Here is a 21,093-nt window from a genome sequence, read left to right on the forward strand (position 1 = left end):
TAATTATTCCTATCTCTATATTTCTCTTGATTTTTAAGTTAAATAGTTTTAGCGCATTATTCCATTTTTCAAACTCTCTGTAGAAGTAAAAATTCTAAGACCTGCTCCTTTCTTTGTGTGGACAGGTTCAGCACTTTGGATCTGGGCCACAGGAATGGAACGGAAACTATGCTCATCGGAGGCAGCAGGCTTACATCCCAGCCAGCGTTGCCGGTCCTGCTTTCTCCCTTCTGCAAGGAAGTCCAAATCACACTACCGTGCACGCAGATCTCTCTGGAAGTACCCACCTTGGAGCACAGCCTGCTATTCTTCCGTACCCGTCATCAGCACCTCTTAGTACTGCTGCACCTGTCGCCCACCTCCTTGCCTCGCCATGTACCTCAAGACCCTTGTTACAACATCCAACATACAGTATATCTCATCCTGGTGGTATAGTACACCAGGTTCCAGTTGGCATAAATCCCCGTCTCTTACCTTCCCCAACCATTCATCAGACTCAATACAAACCAATTTTCCCACCACATTCGTACATTGCAGCATCACCTGCTTACACAGGATTTCCATTGAGTCCAACAAAACTCAGCCAGTATCCATTTATGTGAGAACTCAAAGTATATTGAGGAAGCTCAATGATACGGAAGTTTGATTTAAGAAGAAACATGGTATTTATTAAATATTAGCCATGGCACAACAGGAAAATTATTTTTTTGAATCATGTAGACTTGGGTGCAATTTAAACAACTCTGAGCTTTAAAAAAAACTCACTTTTAATGTGTTTTGCACATTTGGTATAACTTGTCTTTGGTCATGTTATCTTCTTATATAGTAACTTTAGACAGGTGACTTATGGGAGTAGAAATCTGATTTTGCTCCTGCTATTTTTTATAAAATTGCCTTCTAACTAGTGCAAGACACGTCTACATTTGGGAAGCCATTCAGTGTACAGAACTAGAGCAACAGATGCACATATGTCAGCAGTACAGTGTAGAAGTAACTTGTTTGTATTGCGTATCTTGGTGTTTAAATGTTGAGTCACTTATCTAAAAGTTGAGCTGTTGTTCTTCACATTGCATGTGTCTTTTGCATGGGCAAAAAAAAAGCCTAAACATTGCTCTTAAATGTTGTTGTCCTAATAATCTCAGCTGCATTGTAAACTGTTCCCACACATAGTGCCTTAAATATTTGAGGTTGTTAATGTTATTACTTATATATAAATGTTGAGGACTGCAGCACTTAAAAATTCAGATCTGCTGATTTTTTGATAGCGTAATGCTCATTTTGGGTTTTGTGTGGTATGATTTTAGTATTGGGTGTGTTTTCCTTACTGAGAAGGCAGCATGTTTTGCTGTAGCCAAATTTTGCTGTCTTTTTTTACCCCGAATGATTTAGCTTCAAGACAAGACTAGTAGTGCTTAAGAAAAGTTGATTCAGTAGCTATTGAGTAGTGACACACAACACAGTATTTCATACTGGTAAATTCAACTGCAATACAACCTAAGTAGTTAATTTTAAAAGTGTTTGTCTAATTGGGTATAATCAAATGTTTAGAGGTGCGGTAGGCATGAGTGACTAGCTAATGGAAGAAAAAGCCAAGTGCTTATTGATCCATGATGTGGTTTCATCTTAGCTTGAGCAAACCATGCAGTATTTAATAACTAGTAGCAGAATATTTACTATTGAAGCTTGAAAAGATGTGAGTTCTTTGTGTGCAATCTTTCATTTATGCATGGGAGAGATTTTAGTCTTTTTACATGATAGTATTTGTTTTAGCCTGTTGCGGGTGTTTGCTTATTTAATACATTCCGTCAGGGACGTAAATTACATGCTTTTTGCATTATTTTTTTTTCCTTAGGAAGTGTGTCTTTTTCATTTTTCTGTTTTGTTCAAATGAAGTTGCTTTTGCAGCACCAAAGACTTAATCATCCATTTTCTATAAAAGGTAGCTACTTTTTCATAGACCTCAAGTATACTGTAGTGTAGAGATGGGATTTACAGAAGGTATTAAGCTGAGGCTGTGTTTTAGCTTATGGGCAAGTAATAAATTGTATCATTTATCTTGAATGTATCATAGATAAGCTGCTATATAATGATTGCCACTTCAGATAGCTGTGAAATTAGGTGATTAACTAGTTCTTTCTTAGCCTTCTAATTTCTGTACAAGTCTAATTACATGAAATAGAAGCCGGGTTTGGGGTTTGGGTTTTGGTTTTTTTTTTTTTAATTTTGTTTTCATGTTTGAAGTGTCGTAACTACTATACTGTAAATGATGGAAGATGATTGCATATGTTTTTTTGGAGTGTGTTATTTGCATCAGTATTTTATCTCCATAAACTTTGAGCTCATCACTGCATATAAGTGGACGTATTGATGTAACTTAATTTTTTTATGTTTCCATATTGGCATTGTGTAGACACTTAAGAAGCTGCATCTTGCAGGCTTGACTTAACTTTTTTTTAAAACAAAATCTGGAATACAATCCTTGCGATGTTGACTGGAATAAGAGTGCAAAGCATTTGAGTTTAACTATGTCAATAAGCTAATAACTGGTAATCTTTTTCTTTACTCCACTAATGCAAGCAGTGTTTTATTTAATGAATGTCTGAATGAAATTAATGTGCCTACATTTGATTTATTTTTTAAGTAATAACTAAAATGCAACAGTATTAGATCATAAGGAAAATATAAAAATACCAGCAGTACGTTTTTAATCACACTGAAAATTAGGAAACCTAGCTTTTCCCAAAAGGTTCACGTTTTTAGTAATCAACTCTATGCATTTTGTACAAGTGTGTGTATATAAAGAACACATTAGAAACTACGAGTATCCTGAGAATTTGAAATCTTACCAACGCATAGGTAAAGCCTAAATATAGGGAGTCAGGGAAGTGCTCCAATTGGATATCCACCTTACCACTTCAAACTTGTGCGATATGGTCCAGCAGATAGTTTTCTGTTCACTCCCTTGTGTTGGGAAGCGATGCTGTTTTGGTGCTTACTCCATTGCAGGCAATGGACACACCAAGAATCACCGATGCAAATGGAGGAAATTAATTTTGTATTGTGATAACAAAACAATACTGCATTTTTTTTCTGGGGCCATGGGGTCATTGGTCTAATGTATTTACTGTGCTTTCTTTTTACTGTGCTTAAGTTTTTAAGCTAACGTGCTTGTTAAATCGACACAGTTATCTGTACATCAAAACAATATCCTGTTGTGTGCAGGAAAAAGTTGCTGTAAATGTGCCCCAAATTAGATTTGCTGCTCTTTCTGTCTGTTGTAATTCTAGAAATGTCTGCATTTCAAAGAACGAAATATTTGACATCCTGCCACAGCGTAAATTCGATACAGCGGGTGACTCTTCCCCCATCCTGTCATACACTCTGAGAGATTGGACTCCTGTCACTGCAAGTGTCAGGGGCCCATCTGCAGTAAAAAAAGCTTTCAGAGCGAGGGCCTTTTCTGTGAAAAAAGTCAGCCTCTGAGAAGCATTTTTATTCGTCACCGTTTTAATGCCTTTTTTAAATAAAACACTGCATGACTACAGAATTGCATATCTGCATATTACTTTAATTTGCAAGATTTTATATGAATTTCTTGTGTTCGGTTTCTAACTTTACTTCAGGGTGTTTTATTGGTCAAATATGCTACTGTATTAACTTTTTTGGGTTTTAATTTTTAAGTTTTCTGTTTTTACTGCTAATTAACTTGGTTTGTGTTAAGTAAAAGTTAAATCACACTGCAAGCTGTAGGAAGACTTGTTCTAGACATACCCAGTGATAGAGACTTGATTAATGAGTTTGAACTGTTACTGTTTAACAATTTGTAGACTTGTGGCTTTTTTTTGCTTTGGATTTCGATGCTACACTAGTTCGCCATGTAGCAATTGCACTGTGCAATATTACAATATGAGGACTGGGAAAATTTTTTATGGATGTAATGTCTCTTACAGTTTGCGATAGTATTTCTTTCTAGTTCTCAGTGATTTAAATGTGACCAAGCCTTCTGTACTTTGTCACAAAAAGCGGGTTTTCCAGGTGACTATTTTGGTGAGTGTCAAAATAAGAATTTATGGTGTATTACTGTCGAGATTCACTTTGAATTAAAATATATATTGCAGCAGATGACTTTTGGTGGCTTTCATTTTTTGTTGTGTTACATCAAGGCTGGATTAAGGTAAAGGCAATGAAAATTCATAGGAAGGGCTATAAAATTCTGATATAATCATTTGGATAAGCTGCTTTTCTTCCTGAGGTTTTAAGTTTTAACTTTTAAGGTTTGCTTTTAGGATGATGTTAGAAATCTGCCTTTAATATAGCCAGACCTCAAAGGTTCTTTGTTCTCTTTGTCCCACTTTTAACAACCTTTGGAAAAGGTTATCTGGCCCAGATACCAGCAGACACATCGCTGCTACTGAAGTTGGTACCAAGCCTGTGGCAACTGCTGCTTGGCCAGCAGGAAGGGGCTCTTGCTGCCGCAGATGGCCCCACACGGTCAGTGGCTCCAGATGGCCAGCCCCGTATGGACCAGACGTCTGTGAAAGGTGCATTTGCCGGTGCTGTTGCCGGCCAACTGTGCTCATTCTGCCGTCGGGTTACAGTGCTTACTGAAATCTAGTGTTTTGGAAGCTGTTATGAAGCAGGCTTTTGGGTACATGTATTTATGAAGTAGCATGGGTTTCTGTGCTTAACATTGGATTTAAGGTGCTGTTGTAAGTGAAATGTAAAAGGTTGAAGTGACAGTGCAATATATTTTTGATGCCAGAATCTTTCAGAATTGAAAGTTTCACTTTGCTAAATATGAGGTGTTGCTGTTACCAATCTTTTACAGTGGTTTGTTCTTCAATGAAAGTTAGTCATATTGTCTGAAAAGCTATTTCTGAGGCACTACGCCTCAGGCTACGTGAAAACACATCTGTCCAAATTCTACAGACAACTCTTGCTATGAAAGCTGCTTCCCTTTCGTTCTTTACAGTTAGACCTGCATATTATTGACTTTGAAATGTGCATTGATGTTAGTATCTATATCCATCATTTCCCATAGCAAATAGGGTCACTGTCTTGCTGTTTATTACACTCTTGATTTTGGAAGCATTTAGCAAACAAGGAAAGGCTGCTTGAGCCATTCAGAGGGAACAGTCTGTCTCTGAAGTCCTTTCTGTTCTTGCTTTATGTTAGTGGTAATGTCCAGATGTCCCCGTGCTCTTTCCCATCCTGTGGACGAATAGGACTGGGACACAGTAAGTAATCTTCCTCTTGACTGTCTTTAGGATGACTAATACTGTTTTAAAATTTGTTGAGTATTTTCCCTGTTGCTGAATGCAAAGGAGAAATTTATACTGCAGTCATGATAGCAGATTGATTCAAGGAAAAGCTTTCAGAGTCAATGGAGCTGTCACATGCTGCGATCCATAGTGGAACAAACTGGTTCAGGATGATGCAACGTTTTCGAAATGAATTAGTTTAGATTTTCAGCTGGAGGGATGATCAGTCTCTGGGAGGCAACAGAGAAGCTACTGTTGGTACCACTGACAAAGCAGTACAGTCCTGACAATCATGGTGGCTTTGCATTAATCACTGGGACTTGCACATGCAGTGACTTTGGCTGCTCTAATGAATGGAGGCAGCGTGAGTCAACGTTTTAGTAGAGTTGTGAAATACCACGACTGCCTGCTTAAAGAGCTGTAACTTCCTCATAGGCCTCTAGTGCGTATTTTGTGTGGTACAGAGCTCTGGGGAGCACTGGAGAAATGCTGTAGCCCGCCCTGCCTCTTCCCACACTGAACCACACAGTGACTGAAATGGTCAGTCCAAGCTAAGAAGGTCCTGCTGTGCAGGAAGGCACATTAAGTCATGAATAAGATTTGACAGTGATTGATGTTGATTATATCTTCCTTTCTTTCACCTCTAAGAAGGTGTGTTTTATTTCTTAGGAGAGCTGGATACATGCTTTAAGTAGATTTGGGTAATTCTAGCTGCTCCTGACTATTGTTAGAACAATGAAGCTTCAATACAAGCTGAAATAAACATTTGAATGCTCCTTAAATCCTGAAGTAGCAGGTTGGAAGCATCTACATGTTGGCAGAGGTGCCTGGAGACTGGACTCCATTCCATGATTGTGTCTGTGGAGAGAGATGTTCATAAATTTGGCATTGTTTGTTTATCAAAATTAAAAATGCCAACTGTTCTGTTGCAAAAATAGAGACCATGGCCTGCCACCTGCTTCATGGAGAAGTCCCTGCATGGCCACTAGTCTCTCCTCATTTATGGCTGAGATTCTTATCTATCGGTTCCTTCACAAGGATAAGTGAGACTTAAAATTATTGTGGTAGGCCTACAGCAAGCAAGGGAATTTTGGATCTAGGTTTTACTCATCTTTTCAACCAAGGTCATACAGGTAGTGTCAACTTATTGCTGTGCGGCAGAGTTAGGAGAATTCATGCAAGCATGGATTACAGTCTCAGCGTGTGTGGCTTATTTTATGTAGTGCGGTTGAGTAGTATTCCTCAGCAAGAGGCATACTGGTCCTATGGAGAAATAGTCAATAAAAACATGTCCTTAACCAACATAAATGCATCTTCATTGGCAGAGTGCATCTTGATTCCTTATCCATAATGAGACATCTCTTCCAGAATCTGGACTACTTTTAAGCATTAAGGATTCCATAGCTGAGAGAAAACCAGTTTACAATTACATACACTCCATCTCCCTGTTCCACATATGTAACCATGGAAGGGAATATATAGAATCATAGAATAACCAGGTTGGAAAAGACCCACCGGATCATCAAGTCCAATCATTCCTATCAAACACTAAACCATGCCCCTCAGCACCTCGTCCACCCGTCTCTTAAACACCTCCAGGGAAGGTGACTCAACCACCTCCCTGGGAAGCCTCTGCCAGTGCCCAATGATCCTTTCTGTGAAAATTTTTTTCCTAATGTCCAGCCTAAACCTCCCCTGGCAGAGCTTGAGGCCATTCCCTCTCGTCCTGTCCCCTGTCACTTGGGAGAAGAGGCCAGCACCCTCCTCTCCACAACCTCCTTTCAGGTAGTTGCAGAGAGCAATGAGGTCTCCCCTCAGCCTCCTCTTCTCCAGGCTAAACAACCCCAGCTCTCCCAGCCGCTCCTCATAAGGCCTGTTCTCCAGCCCTCTCACCAGCTTTGTTGCTCTTCTCTGGACTCACTCCAGAGCCTCAACATCCTTCTTGTGGTGAGGGGCCCAGAACTGAACACAGGATTCGGGGAGCAGTCTCACCAGTGCTGAGTACAGAGGGAGAATAACCTCCCTGGACCTGCTGGTCACGCCGTTTCTGACACAAGCCAAGATGCCATTGGCCTTCTTGGCCACCTGGGCACACTGCTGGCTGCTGTTCAGTCGCTGTCAACCAACACCCCCAGGTCCCTCTCCTCCAGGCAGCTTTCTAGACAGACTTCTCCTAGTCTGTAGCACTGCACAGGGTTGTTGTTCCCCAAGTGCAGGACCCAGCACTTGGCCTTGTTAAACCTCATGCCATTGGACTCTGCCCAGCGGTCCAGCCTGTTCAGATCCCTTTGCAGAGCCTCCCTACCCTCCAGCAGATCAACACTTCCACCCAGCTTAGTGTCATCCGCAAACTTGCTAAGGGTGCACTCGATGCCTTCTTCCAGGTCATTGATAAAGACATTGAACAAGGCTGCACACATGTGCTGCTTGCAAAAAAAGTACATGAAAATCAGGTATATGGAGCACGTACACAGTCTAGGAGAAGACACATGTAGGAAAGCAAATCTCAGGACCAAACTGAAATTGCATTGAAATTACCTTTCTGGAAAATTAAGACAAATAGGATTGGGAAAGGCAAATTTAGGTAGTAGTTAACTACAGTTACTTGGTAACACTTCAGTGATTTTTCACTAGCTGGAAGAGATCCTATGTAGTCATCATTTTGGAAAACAGGAATTAAAAATGTCCTCTGAAATGACTAAATTTGCTAGGAAAAAAGTATTTGTGTCATGTAAAAAACACACACACACATATAAAGGAATGTTAGAAGACTACTAAAATGGTCAGATCATCAAAAAGCACTGTTAATTTTAAGCTATTGATGGATCTTTCACAAAGATTGTGTTATGAAAAAACCTAGAAAGCTATGAATATGATGAAATAGGTTTTATGAAGAGAATGAAAGGTACCACCAGAGGGCCCTGCACTAAACACGTTGGCCCTAAATAAAACGGAGTGATGAGTAAGCTCTGCATTTTACTGTAATAATCCTACAACTGCCGTCTTTTGTCTGTGGATAATCATTAGTAGTCCTCACGTGGAAGCTAATTTTGCATAGACTGAACTAGCGATTTGAGGAAAAAGTGAGTAAAACGGCACAAATGGGATGTATTAGTTGGCAAGTAATTGTATTGGTGACATTCGGAATGTGCTAATCAGATAAATATGTAATTATGGGTCATCAGGACTTCGGGGGTGCAGTGAGCAGCTGGGAGCAGGATATAAAGCCATGGCTAACCCATGCTGGCGCTTGCTCTACCTCAGACGTGGCTTGCAAGAATTTATCAGAAAGATGACTTGTTCCTATTCTGCTGGAATTGCTGTGAGGCTGGGGCAGCTTTCCTGCACATAAACAACATTGTGGCCTTTCAGAATCAGTTTTCAGGGTCCTGAAGTGTGTTCTACCTTAAGCCCACACTCCTCCTCACATCATCCCCATCCACTACCCGCAGACATGATCTGGGACTTAAAAGAACTCAAGGAAGAGATGCCGGGAAAGAGATGACATTAGAATAAAGAATTCACATTACTGCTGCTGAAAATGCTAATTACAGAAAGCAGCAAAATGAATTACTGTGATATTTGGTCTGATTGCGACTGAGGCATCTTCTGCCTCTTGCTGGGCCTCACCTTCTCCGATTTCCATAATTTATTTTATGTACTAGCTGGTCTTCTGATGTAGCTTTAAGCACTGCAGAGGCAAACCTCTGTCCTTTGGAACTCCCCTTTCAGCCTGGAGGTCTGAGTGTGGTCACAGTCAGGGAGGGGGACAGGAGAAGACCTTCCCTGTGTTTGCACACTGGGTGGATGAAGAGGTCGTTGCCCGTTTGGTCAAACCCTGCTCTACGCTTCAGGTTCTTTGTTCTCCAAGCTGTTTCAGCACTTGCAGAAATGCGGCCGGCGGTGCTCTGCGCTGAGACAGAGTTGGGGCTGCTCCTCATGAAGAGATGCTTGCTGGCACCTCAGACAGCGAGGCCACCTCTGGGAATGGCCCGGCCCGGAGACTCACAGGTGGTGATAAACGGCTCCCAGGGCGAGCGGAGGAGCCTCGCCAGCTCGCAGGATCAGTGTGAGCCGTCACAACTTCATTTACACCTAAAAGGCAGAACCGTAGCACGGTTTGGGTCGGAAGGGACCTTAAAGATCATCCAGTTCCAGCCCCCCCGCCGGGGGCAGGGCCACCTCCCACCGGGCCGGGCTGCTGGGGGCTCCATCCAGCCCGGCCCTGAACCCCTGCAGGGCTGGGGCAGCCGCGGCCTCCCTGGGCAGCCCGGGCCAGCGCCTCAACAGCCCCCAGCGTGAAGAATTTCTTCCTAACGTCTAATCCAAGTCGTCCCCCTTCCAATTTCAAGGCCATTTAAATGTAGCGCTGGCCGCGATTTCTTCACCAAACCAAGGACTCGCCCTCAGCGCCCTCAGCGAGCCCCGGGGAGGGCGCGGCGAGCGGCGGCTTCTCCCCGGAGGCGGCGGGACCGGCCCGGGCCGAGGGTCCCCGGCGGCGCCGCCCCCGCTGCCTCCTCCCCGCGCCGGGAGGGCGGGCGGCGGCGCCAGCTCTTTGTCGGCGGAGCCTCCGCGCTCGGCGGCGCATCCTCCGAGCGCCGTGTCCCCCCCCCCCCCCCGCCTCCCCGCTCCGCCGCCGCCGCTCCGGAGCCCCGCGGGGGCCATGGGCAGCGCTGCCCGCTGAGCGAGGCGCGGGGATGGGGCGGCGGGCGGCGGGCGGCGGCCGGAGCGGGGCGGCCGCGCTGCTGCTGGCGGCGATGCTCGCCCTCCTGCCCGGCGCCCTGGCGGGTAAGGAGCGCGGAGGGGGTGCTCGGGGCCGGGGGGAGCCGCTGACACCGCGGGGAGAGCCCCGCTCGCTCGGTACGGGGATGCTCGGGGCCGGGGAGCCGCTGTGACCGCGGGGAGAGCCCCGCTCGCTCGGGAAAGGGCGGCTCTGCGGGGATGCTGGGGGCGGGGGATCCGCTGTAACCGCGGAGAAAGCCCCTTTGGGTCGGGAAAAGGAGCCCGTGCGGGGATGCTCGGGGCGGGGAAACCGCTGTGACCGCGGAGAGCGAGAGGCTCTGCGGGGATGCTCGGGGCCGGGAAGCCGCTGTCACAGCGGAGAAAGCCCCGTTCGGTTGGGAAACGGAGCCTGTGCGGGGAGGCTCGGGGCCGGGGAGCCGCTGTGAGCCGCGGAGACAGCCCTGTTGGGTCGGGAAGGGAGCCTGTGCGGGGATGCTCGGGGCAGGGAAACCGCTGCGACCGCGGAGAAAGCCCCGTTCGGTCGGGAAAAGGGGCCTGTGCGGGGATGCTCGGGGCGGAGGAGCCGCTGTGACCCGCGGAGAGCGAGAGGCTCTGCGGGGAGGCTCGGGGCTTCCCTGCAGAAGTTGCCGGCGCCTGCAGAGCAGCCTCACCTGCTGCAGTGGCAGAGGGTCTCCTGTGGTGCTTTCGAAGGGGAGAGGTGGAAAACGTGAAATATGAGTAATACTGTAAGTGAGGGAAAAGCCAGGCTCTTCCTCATTGTCTTCTGCATCCCTTTGCAGCCGCTCGTGGTCTGTGAAAATGGGATGCTCGGGTTTTCTGCCTTCCCCCCTGCGCTGCAATCGTCTCCGCGGTCTCCCTGGCTAACGTACAAATAACAGCTTTCCCTGTGGGACAGGCTAGTGGGATTAGGTCCCGTTCCTTGCAGAGAAAGAAGGACGGGCAGGGGCTTTTGTTAAACTGAAGGATCATTCCTAGTGATTCTGTATGTGTGGCGGGGAGGAGGGGAAGATGAGGAGGGGTTGGGAGAGAGCAAGCTCTGCTCGCAGCTGAGCCTTACATCTCAAATGTGGTTGAGAGCTGCAACAATTTTTGGGTTATATTTCCCTGTTTCCCCTTGACTTTTTGAGTCAGGCGGTATTCTGCACTCCCCTGGCCTCTTACAGCAGCCGGTATCCTCGGTGACCTCAATGCAGAAATGATTACTGTTGCTAGTAGTTATTGTACCTGCCGGGTACAGATGTCAAATATAATTCTAAAGCTATGCTAAGATAATAGAGAGAGGCTAAAATTGATTTATGGCTAGATTAATCCCATGGATTTAAGAAAAGAGTAGGGATGTGGATCGACATTTCAAAGCTGTTAACGTGAATGGGCAGTAATCATATACAATTGATGTCAGTTTTATAGCCACACAATAATAAAGTTTCTCATTTGCTGGTTGTACGTTGGTGGAACAGTGCCTCATACTTCACTGCTTGCTCTGAACATGTAAATGCTACAGTTTGGTTTATTTCTGTAAGATAAATTGACCCATAGCCAGAGGAATGGCTCTTTTGTTACCTGTGCTTGACAATTAAGTCTGGATTTCACATGAACTCTCTGCCACGTCTGAATTATGAAATGTATCTTCCTTCAGAGGTAGCCAGTCTCTCATAGCTGAATTTTAAAAGCAGAGGTGTTTCTGACAATGGAACAAGGCACCTCTTCTCACTTGATCACTTAATTAAGGAGTAGAATGAAAAGTATTGATATTTTGTTTCTTCCTTTGCAGTCTGTATGTCTTTATGACACAGGCATCACCTCAATTGTAACTGACATAATCTAATAGAGTTAAAAATATTTTTGTAGGTATCTCATACAGCTTGAAAAAAGGAGGTGAGAAGCAACAATAGTGCTAAGCCAACGTACGTTACGATACAAAGTATGTTATGACATAGCACCCAGTGGAAAATATTGTCACAAGTAGACATTACCCAGGAATTTTAGGTGATCAGGTAGTTACTTGAAAGTGCTTAATGCAATCTGTTGTAGTTCATAGCTTTGAGTGTTACAGCTGAAATTGCAGGTAAAACTTCATTAGTCCTATGCAGTGTTTATCAGTGCTTATGATTGCTAAGGTGCATAAATTGGATGTTGATCAATCTAAAAAGCTCCATCTTCCATGAGATAGAGCTCGTGAAATGCTGTCTCGCATTGAAGTCAGGAGCAAAACATGTAGTAGGGCCAGATTTTCAATCAAGAACATGAGATTTATCTAAGATGATTGACTTATATGTTTACATGGGACAGTCTATGTGTAATTCTGGATTTCTATTAAGCAAACGTGCTTTTACTGATTTCTGTGGTTATTACTGTAACATATATAATTCATAGAGCAGGTCTACTGCCATTAAATCCAAGTGGCACTACATGATGCATTAAACAGTGGGAACAGCATTTGTCATGCACCATTTTTACCACAGCTTTCTCCACTGGCAAATATATTTGCTTTTATGGGAAGATTATGTCTGTACACATGTACATAGATAAATGCTTGGTTCTTCCGTTGGGTTCATGTGCAACACGTGACACCACTGTATGTGAAGACAAAGCAGGGAACTCAGGGCATGGAGGGTAAAGAGAGAAGCTTTATTCTGGTGCTAGTGCTTCAGGAGACAACTGAAAAGTTTCTTGATTGCTGAGATTATTTTAAATAGATATGGTAACAATATGTCCTTTTATCTAAATAAAAGTTCAACCCAAAGGAAAAAAGTTCTCTCTGAAAAGAGATTCTGACAGGACGGGGTATTGGGCTACGAGGCACTATGAGGAAAGAAATTTGGTTGGTTATCTCTATTTTAGGGGATAAGAACCAGTGCTGGTCATTGTCCTGGGACAGTTTCACCAATGAGTTCTCAAACAGCATATGAGAAGCTTTATATTTAATTCTAAAAGTATTTTGTGCTTCTTTAGCTGGGTACATGCAAACCTGCTCAGTGACATGCGGAATCAATTCACAATATCCACAGTATGTCATCCCCAAGACCACTGCTTGAATTCAGCTTCGAAAATAACATTACATCGTCCACCATGATCAGAAGCGCATAACTGATTTCTGATGCATCATAGAATGAGAGCCAAAATGCAGTCAAATTGAATATATCTGTTGAGAAAAGGGAAAAGTAACAAGCTAGGAAATGAATAAGGGAACGTGTAGCTTTGCATTGACTCCTACCATTCTCCAGCCAGATAAAACTCCCTTGGGAGCCATGGGCATGGACCACAAGCAACCATTTTCCTTGGGGGAAGAAGATAGAGGCACTTTCTGAAATGGATGTAACTTTGAAAAGCAGCTATTGAAAGCTGATCTGGTCTTGGTGAACTGTGCCTCTCCCTGTAGACACACATGCCACTATTGTTTGAGTATAACCAAGGAGGAGGCACAATGCTCACTGTTGTGTTGGCCATGAGCTTAATCAACTGATCAGAAGGGCTGCAGTGAGGCTTTGGGGAAATAAAGTTTCAAGAAACATTAAAATATACCTTTTGCATTTTCCATTATCCTTTATGCTTTATGCTTTATGTGTAGCCTGTTTGAACGATAAACTTGTCAGGGCAAGGTCCATTTCTTCCCGTGTTTGCTGAACACTGTCACAGTGAGTCTCACCTTAATTAACAACAATTTCAAAAACAATAACGATGCCTCCAGCACAGTGGCTGCTTCTCGCAGCTGGAGCTTTGATTGAACAACTTGGAGGGTGCTTCGTGCCAGCTGTTCAATTGCCAGTCCCACCTCCTATAAACTGTGGCTGTGGATGGATGGCAGCTACCAGAGCATTGACTCAATGTCTTTTGGTTCCTGAAACTTCATGGAAAGAGCCAGGATTGGCACGTCTAGAAGATACAGGTCAGTGTTTCCATTGCCAAAAGAGCTGCCATAGAGTGTATCGGGGCACGAGCTGTTCCCTAGATCCATCTCTGCATTGAGAAAATCGGTGAGGACGTAGAGAAAGGCTCTCTACACCTCCTGTGACCACTCTCCAGAATTACTAATCCAGCATTTTATGAAATCAATTGTTTCAGGTTGGTCACGCTGCTCTTTTAATGTTCTGGCTATCTCAACAGAACAAAAAGCGTACAGATATCTCAGATACTCTGTGAAACAACAGTGAATATTTCAAACTCTGACTCATTTTATTCAAAATAAAACAGGAATCTACAGCATGAATTGAAAGAATTTTGCCTCCAGGAGCATGAAAAAGATGCTTCTTTGTGTGGATTTGAAGTTTTGATGGATGTGCTTGGTACAGATCCACCAGTCATGAGTTAACTTCTTCCACAACCTTCCTGGGTTTCAGCTACTCTCTGCAAAATAGTTCTAGTTTTAGTGCTCATACAGATACAATACATTTTAAATTAATATAGACTGAAAGAACTTGAATGAAGAGTCCCTGTAGATTAAGGTAAGAAACTGGTATCTCAGATGAGGTTGGAGGGTGCCCACATTTTGCCTGTAAGGAATACTCACTGGCTGTTTGAGACCTACAGTTAGAGAAGAACCTTTAAATCTTATTTGCAGTCACGTTCAGCCATCCAGTTGTGCACTGGATATCTTGCATCCTCCTAATCTTCACTGTACTATTTTCTGAAATCTTTTATACTGCTTGAGGTCATGTTGGTAAGCAAGAGGAAGGGGACTGTGAGTAATTTTCTGTTTATGGCATTTTCTTAGTCATGTGGGAATGGTTGTTTCTGGTGAAGTAAATACTGAAGATATTTGCATATGAATTTAGGCCTCAGTGTCCAAACACATCAATATTTCATTTAAAAAAATTGAGCATTAGAGTGGATATTTACTGTTTTAACTCCCTTCTGCTGAGTCCAAGGAAGGAACTACTGCACTTACTGAACTAATCTGCTTTATAGTGCTAATCCTGAGGGCCATGGGTAGGGTGCTGCCTCCCTACTAGCAAGGTGGGACAGCACCATAGGGCATTTCTCAGCTTGGCCACCCTACAGTAAAACATTCCCAATGGGAGTATTTAGTCAGAAGAAGAATAGAATACAGGAAAAACAATTTATGTACATCTCACACAGAGTAAGTTGCTGCTGAAATAGTTGTGTTCTTAGAAGTGTTCTTAGAACAGTTGGTTGCCCCTTGAATATTACAGGACAGGTTTGTGAAGAAAAGGCAAACACGTTTTCTAGAAATGAATTCTTAAAAGTTCAAGGAAATAACACTTGTATACTTGAGTTGAGGGTGTGCAGGAGTTTTTCTACCAAAAGAAAAGCACAGAAAAAAACAAATCCCAAGTAAAATAGATTGGAATAGAGCACTGCAGATAGAGCTTGTTCGGAGACTGCCTTCGGGAAGGTGAAACTGTAGCTGTCTGTATAAAGGACCAGAGATGAGGAAGTTCCACACTGTAGCCTGGATGATACATCTCAATTCTCTGCAGCCTCCTCTGAGACTGTGGGGTCCTGCTGCCTCTGGCTTTGTGCTAGGCTAAGTTATTCTTTATCCACCACGCAGGCAAACAGCTTCATTTTGTGGCCCTTGTCACCAGAGCACTTGAGACTTCTGCAGTTGTTGCTTGATCACATATGTATGAGACAGAAAAGAATTATCCTTATTTTTACATGGTCTCGCCTTGCACTCTCATCGTAATTCACGGGTTTAGGCTGGGTTGGCAGCTTCAAGAGGAATTGAGCAGAATATGGGCAGCTGCTGCCTATTTTCTCTCTTTCAGAAGTCTGAACCCTCACATCTGTAAATTGTTTAGTAATACCTCACTTGTTCTCTTTCTTGTCCTGGCTAAAACCAGAGTACGCATAAACCAGGGATCCACAGCAAAGATTTTTGGATTCTATAAGTATTTCTTCAGAGTTTACTAAGGCAGTAATCAACTAATGTTTTGAAAGAAACACCAGTGTCTTCCCTTCTCCCTTCTTAAACATAATTTTCAATACTTTTAGGTTTGAAAAGGACGATGACAAGCTGGTGTTGAAAAAGAAGCAAATAAGGGCAAGGTCCAGGCTTTGAACTGACATTTTAATGGCAGTCCTGCATACATGCAGAAGGAAATAAAGGGAACATCTGCATTTCATAATTGTTACAAGAAGAAAGACCAATAATGTTCTTAAATTCTGAAATGGAGATATGAATCCAGTAGGTGTTTGAAGTGCATCTTTGAACACAGATGATATTTATAAGGGCCCCTTACAGCAGCTGTGACTCAGTTTGAGTATTCCCATTTAAAAAGAGGAGGTGTTGCAGAAAATGGGAAGTCTGAAGATATAATACCGTGGACCCCTTTTGGGTGAAAAGAAATTGTTGTTATTAATGTCTAAATAACAATTACTTTTGCAGATATGGGGTATATACAGTGTGTATAGCAAAATATGGCACATACACAATACTTCAATTTGACCTTGAGGTTATTCAGGGAAAATTCCTTTCTGAATTCTGGGAGCAGGAGAAGGGAAAGAAAAATGAAGGAACATTCAAAGATGGAAAAAAATAAAAATCCAGACTTAGAAGACGGTGCCTGTTTCCACATTTTCTCCACCACACATTCCTGTAGGTTTAAGACTACTTACAATACCTTGTCTATCGTTTGTCACCTGTTAGCAATATACTGGTGTTGCTCTTCTGAGGGAAATATCTTCACTGATTCCTTTTGACTTTGAATAGGAAGAATACGTGAGAGAAAGTGGAGGAAAGCTATGCAAGACTGTAAACACAGAATTTAAATGTTCTGGGCGTGTTCTCTACTTTTCAGGTATTATCATTGGGTTTGATGCATCATCTGGGGAAGCAGCAGTAGCTCTTGTTTTGAAATTTTTCTTGAATTTCCTTCACGTGCATGCATTTTCCTTATTATGACTAAAAAGCCTGTATGGTGATTGACGTGATTTTGGTTGCTCTCTAGGAAAGTGTCTGTACACGATACACCTACTGATCATGTATTTTCCTAAGCGCTCATGCAGATGGGTGGTGACAAAAAATTCCTAAATCAAGCCAATAGAAATTAAAATCCATCTGTATAGCAGTTAATAAAGAAGGCAGCAGAACTCGCCTTCATTACTCTACTGTTTAGTGATATGGTGAACTCACTGTGGCATCTTCAGCTGAAAATATATTAAAAGTCTTTAATTCAGTTGTTGCCCTCTGTTTGAGAGGTATGAATTTTGTCAATAAAGTAGTTACTAGCTAGGATAATACAACAAGATTGTTTCATAAATATGTGTAACTCACAATGCTGAGACAGTTTTTTTAAATGTTAGTAAGTCAGAAGAAAGGCTAAACATTTAAATACATTGAAATAAAAATGTTGAAAAACACATTCCAAAGGAATGTGAAACAAAGACACATTAGTTTTTCTGTGATATCTATTTAACAATGAAATAACTGAGGCCAGTAAAATATGTTGACAACCAGTGTAAAAATGGTAAGGAAAGAGTTGAATAACTAAAGGTTATTCTTGGGAACGGTTTGTTACTTAATAGTCGTTCTTTGTTTTGAAAAGAATAAGAATTACTTAATTATGTTATGTTGTTTGCCATGGAAGTTCTGAAAAACTGATTTTAAAGAAGCCATTACAGACTTGTTTAGTTCTTTCTTTGTGTAGTTTTCTTTAATCTGATGAATAGCTTAGGCATATGAATGTATAAGTGGTGAAAAAACCCTGCATTTTTACAAGGGTCATGGCTGGTTAAGAAAGGGAAAGTATTCTTGCAGTTTTCTATCATTGTAGTATGTCTTCAATGTGAGATATTTAAGCTGAAATTTCTAGGGGGGTTTTAAGAAATCCATAAAACTGCTGAATGATTTTAAGACCATATGGGCTTGGTTCTTGTAGCAGTTCAAGGTTATCAGTTAGGTTGATGTTCACCAAGTCTAAAAGCCTCAAACCCTCGGGTTTTTTTGTACCAAGTGTAGCTGCTGAATTAGGTAGTCACATAAAAGTAGACTTGAAAAAAACCTGTCCATTGTTGACTGTCAGTCCATAAACGTCCTTGAAATTACTCAGCTTTTGCTCTGAGTGGTTAGTAATGGATATGTTTTTATAGCTGAATTTGTCATTATATTTCCCTATGTAAGGTTTGATTTCCAAAATTCATCGCTATTTAAAAGCTGAAGTTTGACTTGTTGGTGGATTAGAGCTTGGGCTCTAAATTGGGTACAGGCAGCAGTCTTCTATTAGGCAAATCAAGTGGGAGTGTTGATTACACATTTTATAAGTCACTGTATACAGCTCTACTGCTATTTAAAAAGTATTATTTTATTTTTGTTTTCTTCTTTTTATTTTCTTTGGTTAATGAAATGCCTGTAAAAAGCTTATGGAGTCCTGTCACATAATTTATATGAAAATACTGAGCTATTTTCAAAACTAATTTTACCAGATTGTCACTTAACAAGAGCTGAGATGCTTTTATGTATTACTGAGAAGCCATAAACAAAAATTCTGTTGATCAACTTGGGTCGTTCCTGAACACATGCAGCATTTTGTCTTATCATCTCACATCCAAAAGAATAGTGAAAGTGGAGAAGGGTAGTGAATGGCCATAAGAAAGAGCACAGAACATGGAAAAAAATGTATTAGTAAAAGATTTCTAGATATTATAGGTCACAAACGAATCACTTATGTCAAATTCATCTTATGTGTAAGGTGGACTGTAAGATTTCAGTTTTTAGTAACTGATACAAGTGTGGCAGGTCTGGATAGAGAATAATCTTTAAAAGACTATGTGATCCTAAGATTTTTTAGGGGCTGGACAGTTCAACACAATTATTGTTGAAGGGTGTTACTATCATGTTTAGAAATGTATATAATTTCAAAACTGGATTTGTCCCACTGCGTTTTCTGGCCATCCTATCAGCCAGACTAAAGAGCTCTGAAATGTCTTTTCCATGCACAGCTACTGATACACTGTGATCAAGTCATGCCTTTTGCTTTGAGTTCTTAGAGAGTTCAATGAAAGGCGTATTTTTCACATTTTTCATCATTCTGTGAGTCTTCTTTGAAGTCTTTCCTATCTGATATCCCTCTGGAACTGCAGTCTCCAGAGCTGGTCTGGTATTCCTGGTTCATCACAAATGTGCATCATCATCAGTTTCAAATGTAATATAATCTTTTGTTGTAGAGTTGCAGACTTTGGTGTAATTGAGATAAATGAAATTAACAACCCCTGAAGCTACAGTTCAGCCTGGAGAAGAGAAGGCTTCAAGAAGATGTTATAGCAACCTTCCAGTACCTGAAAGAGGCCTACAAGAAAGCTGGAGAGGGACTGTTTACAAAGGCTTGTAGTGATATGACTAGGGGCAATGGCCATAAACCAGAGAGGGGCAGATTTAGACTAGATATATGAAAGAATTTCTTCATGATGAGGGTGGTGAGGCACTGGCACAGGCTGTCCAGGGATCTTGTGGCTGCCCCATCCCTGGAGGTGTTCAAGGCCAGGTTGGATGGGGATTTGGGCAGCCTGGTCTGGTGGAAGGTGTCCCTGCCCATTGCAGGGGGGTTGGAACTAGATGATCTTTAAGGTCCCTTCCAACCCAAACAATTCCATGATTCTATCATTGTATGATCCTACAATTCTTCCCCTATTTGGGGAAGCTGCAATACAGTCAACTCAGTAGACATAAACCATCATCACCGTTCCCCTCTGTAGAAACTTAAACCATGAGATTGGTCTGTAGTCTTTATTTCTGGACCTGGTACTTAACTGCATCTGCCTGCCTGCTTCCTTGTTCATCACCTTCCCAAGCTGCTATCTGAGAACTTTTATGAGAGATAGTTTTGACTTCCTCTGGGTTACTGATAAAAATGAGTGCAAGGCTGAGAATCTGCCCCCATGGGAGTCTGTTAGAAACATTGCTACTCAATTTAATACTTTAAAATTTAGCACATACGCACCATGTTCATTTTATGTTTTATTAATGAAAATTTGAGATATAAAATAAAATGCCTGATTGAAATCTAAGAATATTAGATTAAATTTGAAGTCTGATAGAAATATAAAATTGATGTCGTGATACATTATCCGTAAAAAAATTTGTTCCTGGACATAAATTATTCCATCATCTTTTTTTCCGTCATTCATCAAATCCTTTCTCTGCCAGACCAGTCCATCATCAGCAGCAATATCAAAATCTCTATTTGACAGTTCCCATTTGCCCTGTTTAAATGTCATAATATTATAGAACAAAGATAAGTACTGTTCTTTGTTTGCTTTGTCTCCTAGCACTGAGAATAAGGGGACAATCAGCAATTGACGTAAAAAAACCCCACAGTCTAATTCAAAACGACTTGATGTTTCTTCACACTTGCTTTAGCTTGCTGCCACAAAAGTGAGTGCTTTTAAGCACCCCCAAAATGTAGATCTGGTGCACTTTTTGGTACTGCCTGACTACACAAGCTGATGGAGACTGAACAAATCCTGTTTGGTTCAGGATGGCATTTCCTATGTTCCTGTATGGACAAACAAAATATCCAAAATTTGAATTATTAGCACTAAAAGAATATGAACTGTAAGAAGAGGTGTGGAAAATAAAGTCCTGGAAAACCAAACACTACTTGAGCATAGTGACTCTCCTCCCAAGGGCTATGTGCCTTACTTCTGCTTTGTGAACCATTGTGGAGACACCTGGAAGTCAATGAATGTCCATGTGCCCCTGGTGTCTCCGTACATACCAGCACTCAGGGCTGTGCTGCATTCCAGCAGTGCCAATGCGGTTGATATTTGAGACTGATTTATCAAGCGAAGTGCTGAGAACTGTGCATAGGAATGAGTTCAAGAGAAGTGGATATTAGGGGCTAGGTAAAGAGAAGGGGAGAAGCATACTGAGTTGAATAATCTTTCCAGCTGCAAACTAATATTCTTCTCTTTGTAGATATTTCAGGAAGAGATAAAGGGATGCTACATGAACACTGTTAAGACTTCATTCCTCGAATTCATCTAAAGAGTCAGGGTTATTAGGGTTGTATTAGATAGAGCTTGACCTCTTGTGCTTCTTGCAATAACTTATTTGGAAGTTGGAAGTACACTTGTGAAAATCCTGGCCTGGGTGGAGCCCACGGAAACTCATGTGGGTGAGATTTTGGTT

At 42.1% G+C, this 21,093-nt stretch overlaps 2 protein-coding genes across 6 annotated transcripts in view; both read left to right on the forward strand.

Moving 5' to 3' along the window:
* The window catches only part of HIPK3 (homeodomain interacting protein kinase 3), a 75,939-nt gene extending 71,817 nt beyond the window's left edge, over positions 1–4,122 (forward strand). For both annotated transcript variants that reach the window (XM_069857505.1, XM_069857506.1), the window contains exon 16: positions 126–4,122. In XM_069857505.1, coding sequence (XP_069713606.1) covers positions 126–602 — 477 coding nt within the window. In that variant the 3' untranslated portion in view covers positions 603–4,122. The remainder of the gene's footprint in view (positions 1–125) is intronic.
* A 5,802-nt stretch (positions 4,123–9,924) lies between these two features.
* KIAA1549L (KIAA1549 like) overlaps positions 9,925–21,093 on the forward strand; it is a 136,270-nt gene continuing 125,101 nt past the window's right edge. For all 4 annotated transcript variants that reach the window (XM_069857502.1, XM_069857500.1, XM_069857501.1 and 1 more), the window contains exon 1: positions 9,925–10,049. In XM_069857502.1, the coding sequence (XP_069713603.1) occupies positions 9,959–10,049 (91 nt within the window). In that variant the 5' untranslated portion in view covers positions 9,925–9,958. The remainder of the gene's footprint in view (positions 10,050–21,093) is intronic.

This window comes from Phaenicophaeus curvirostris, chromosome 5 (assembly GCF_032191515.1).
Source record: "Phaenicophaeus curvirostris isolate KB17595 chromosome 5, BPBGC_Pcur_1.0, whole genome shotgun sequence".
Classification (NCBI taxonomy): domain Eukaryota; kingdom Metazoa; phylum Chordata; class Aves; order Cuculiformes; family Cuculidae; genus Phaenicophaeus; species Phaenicophaeus curvirostris.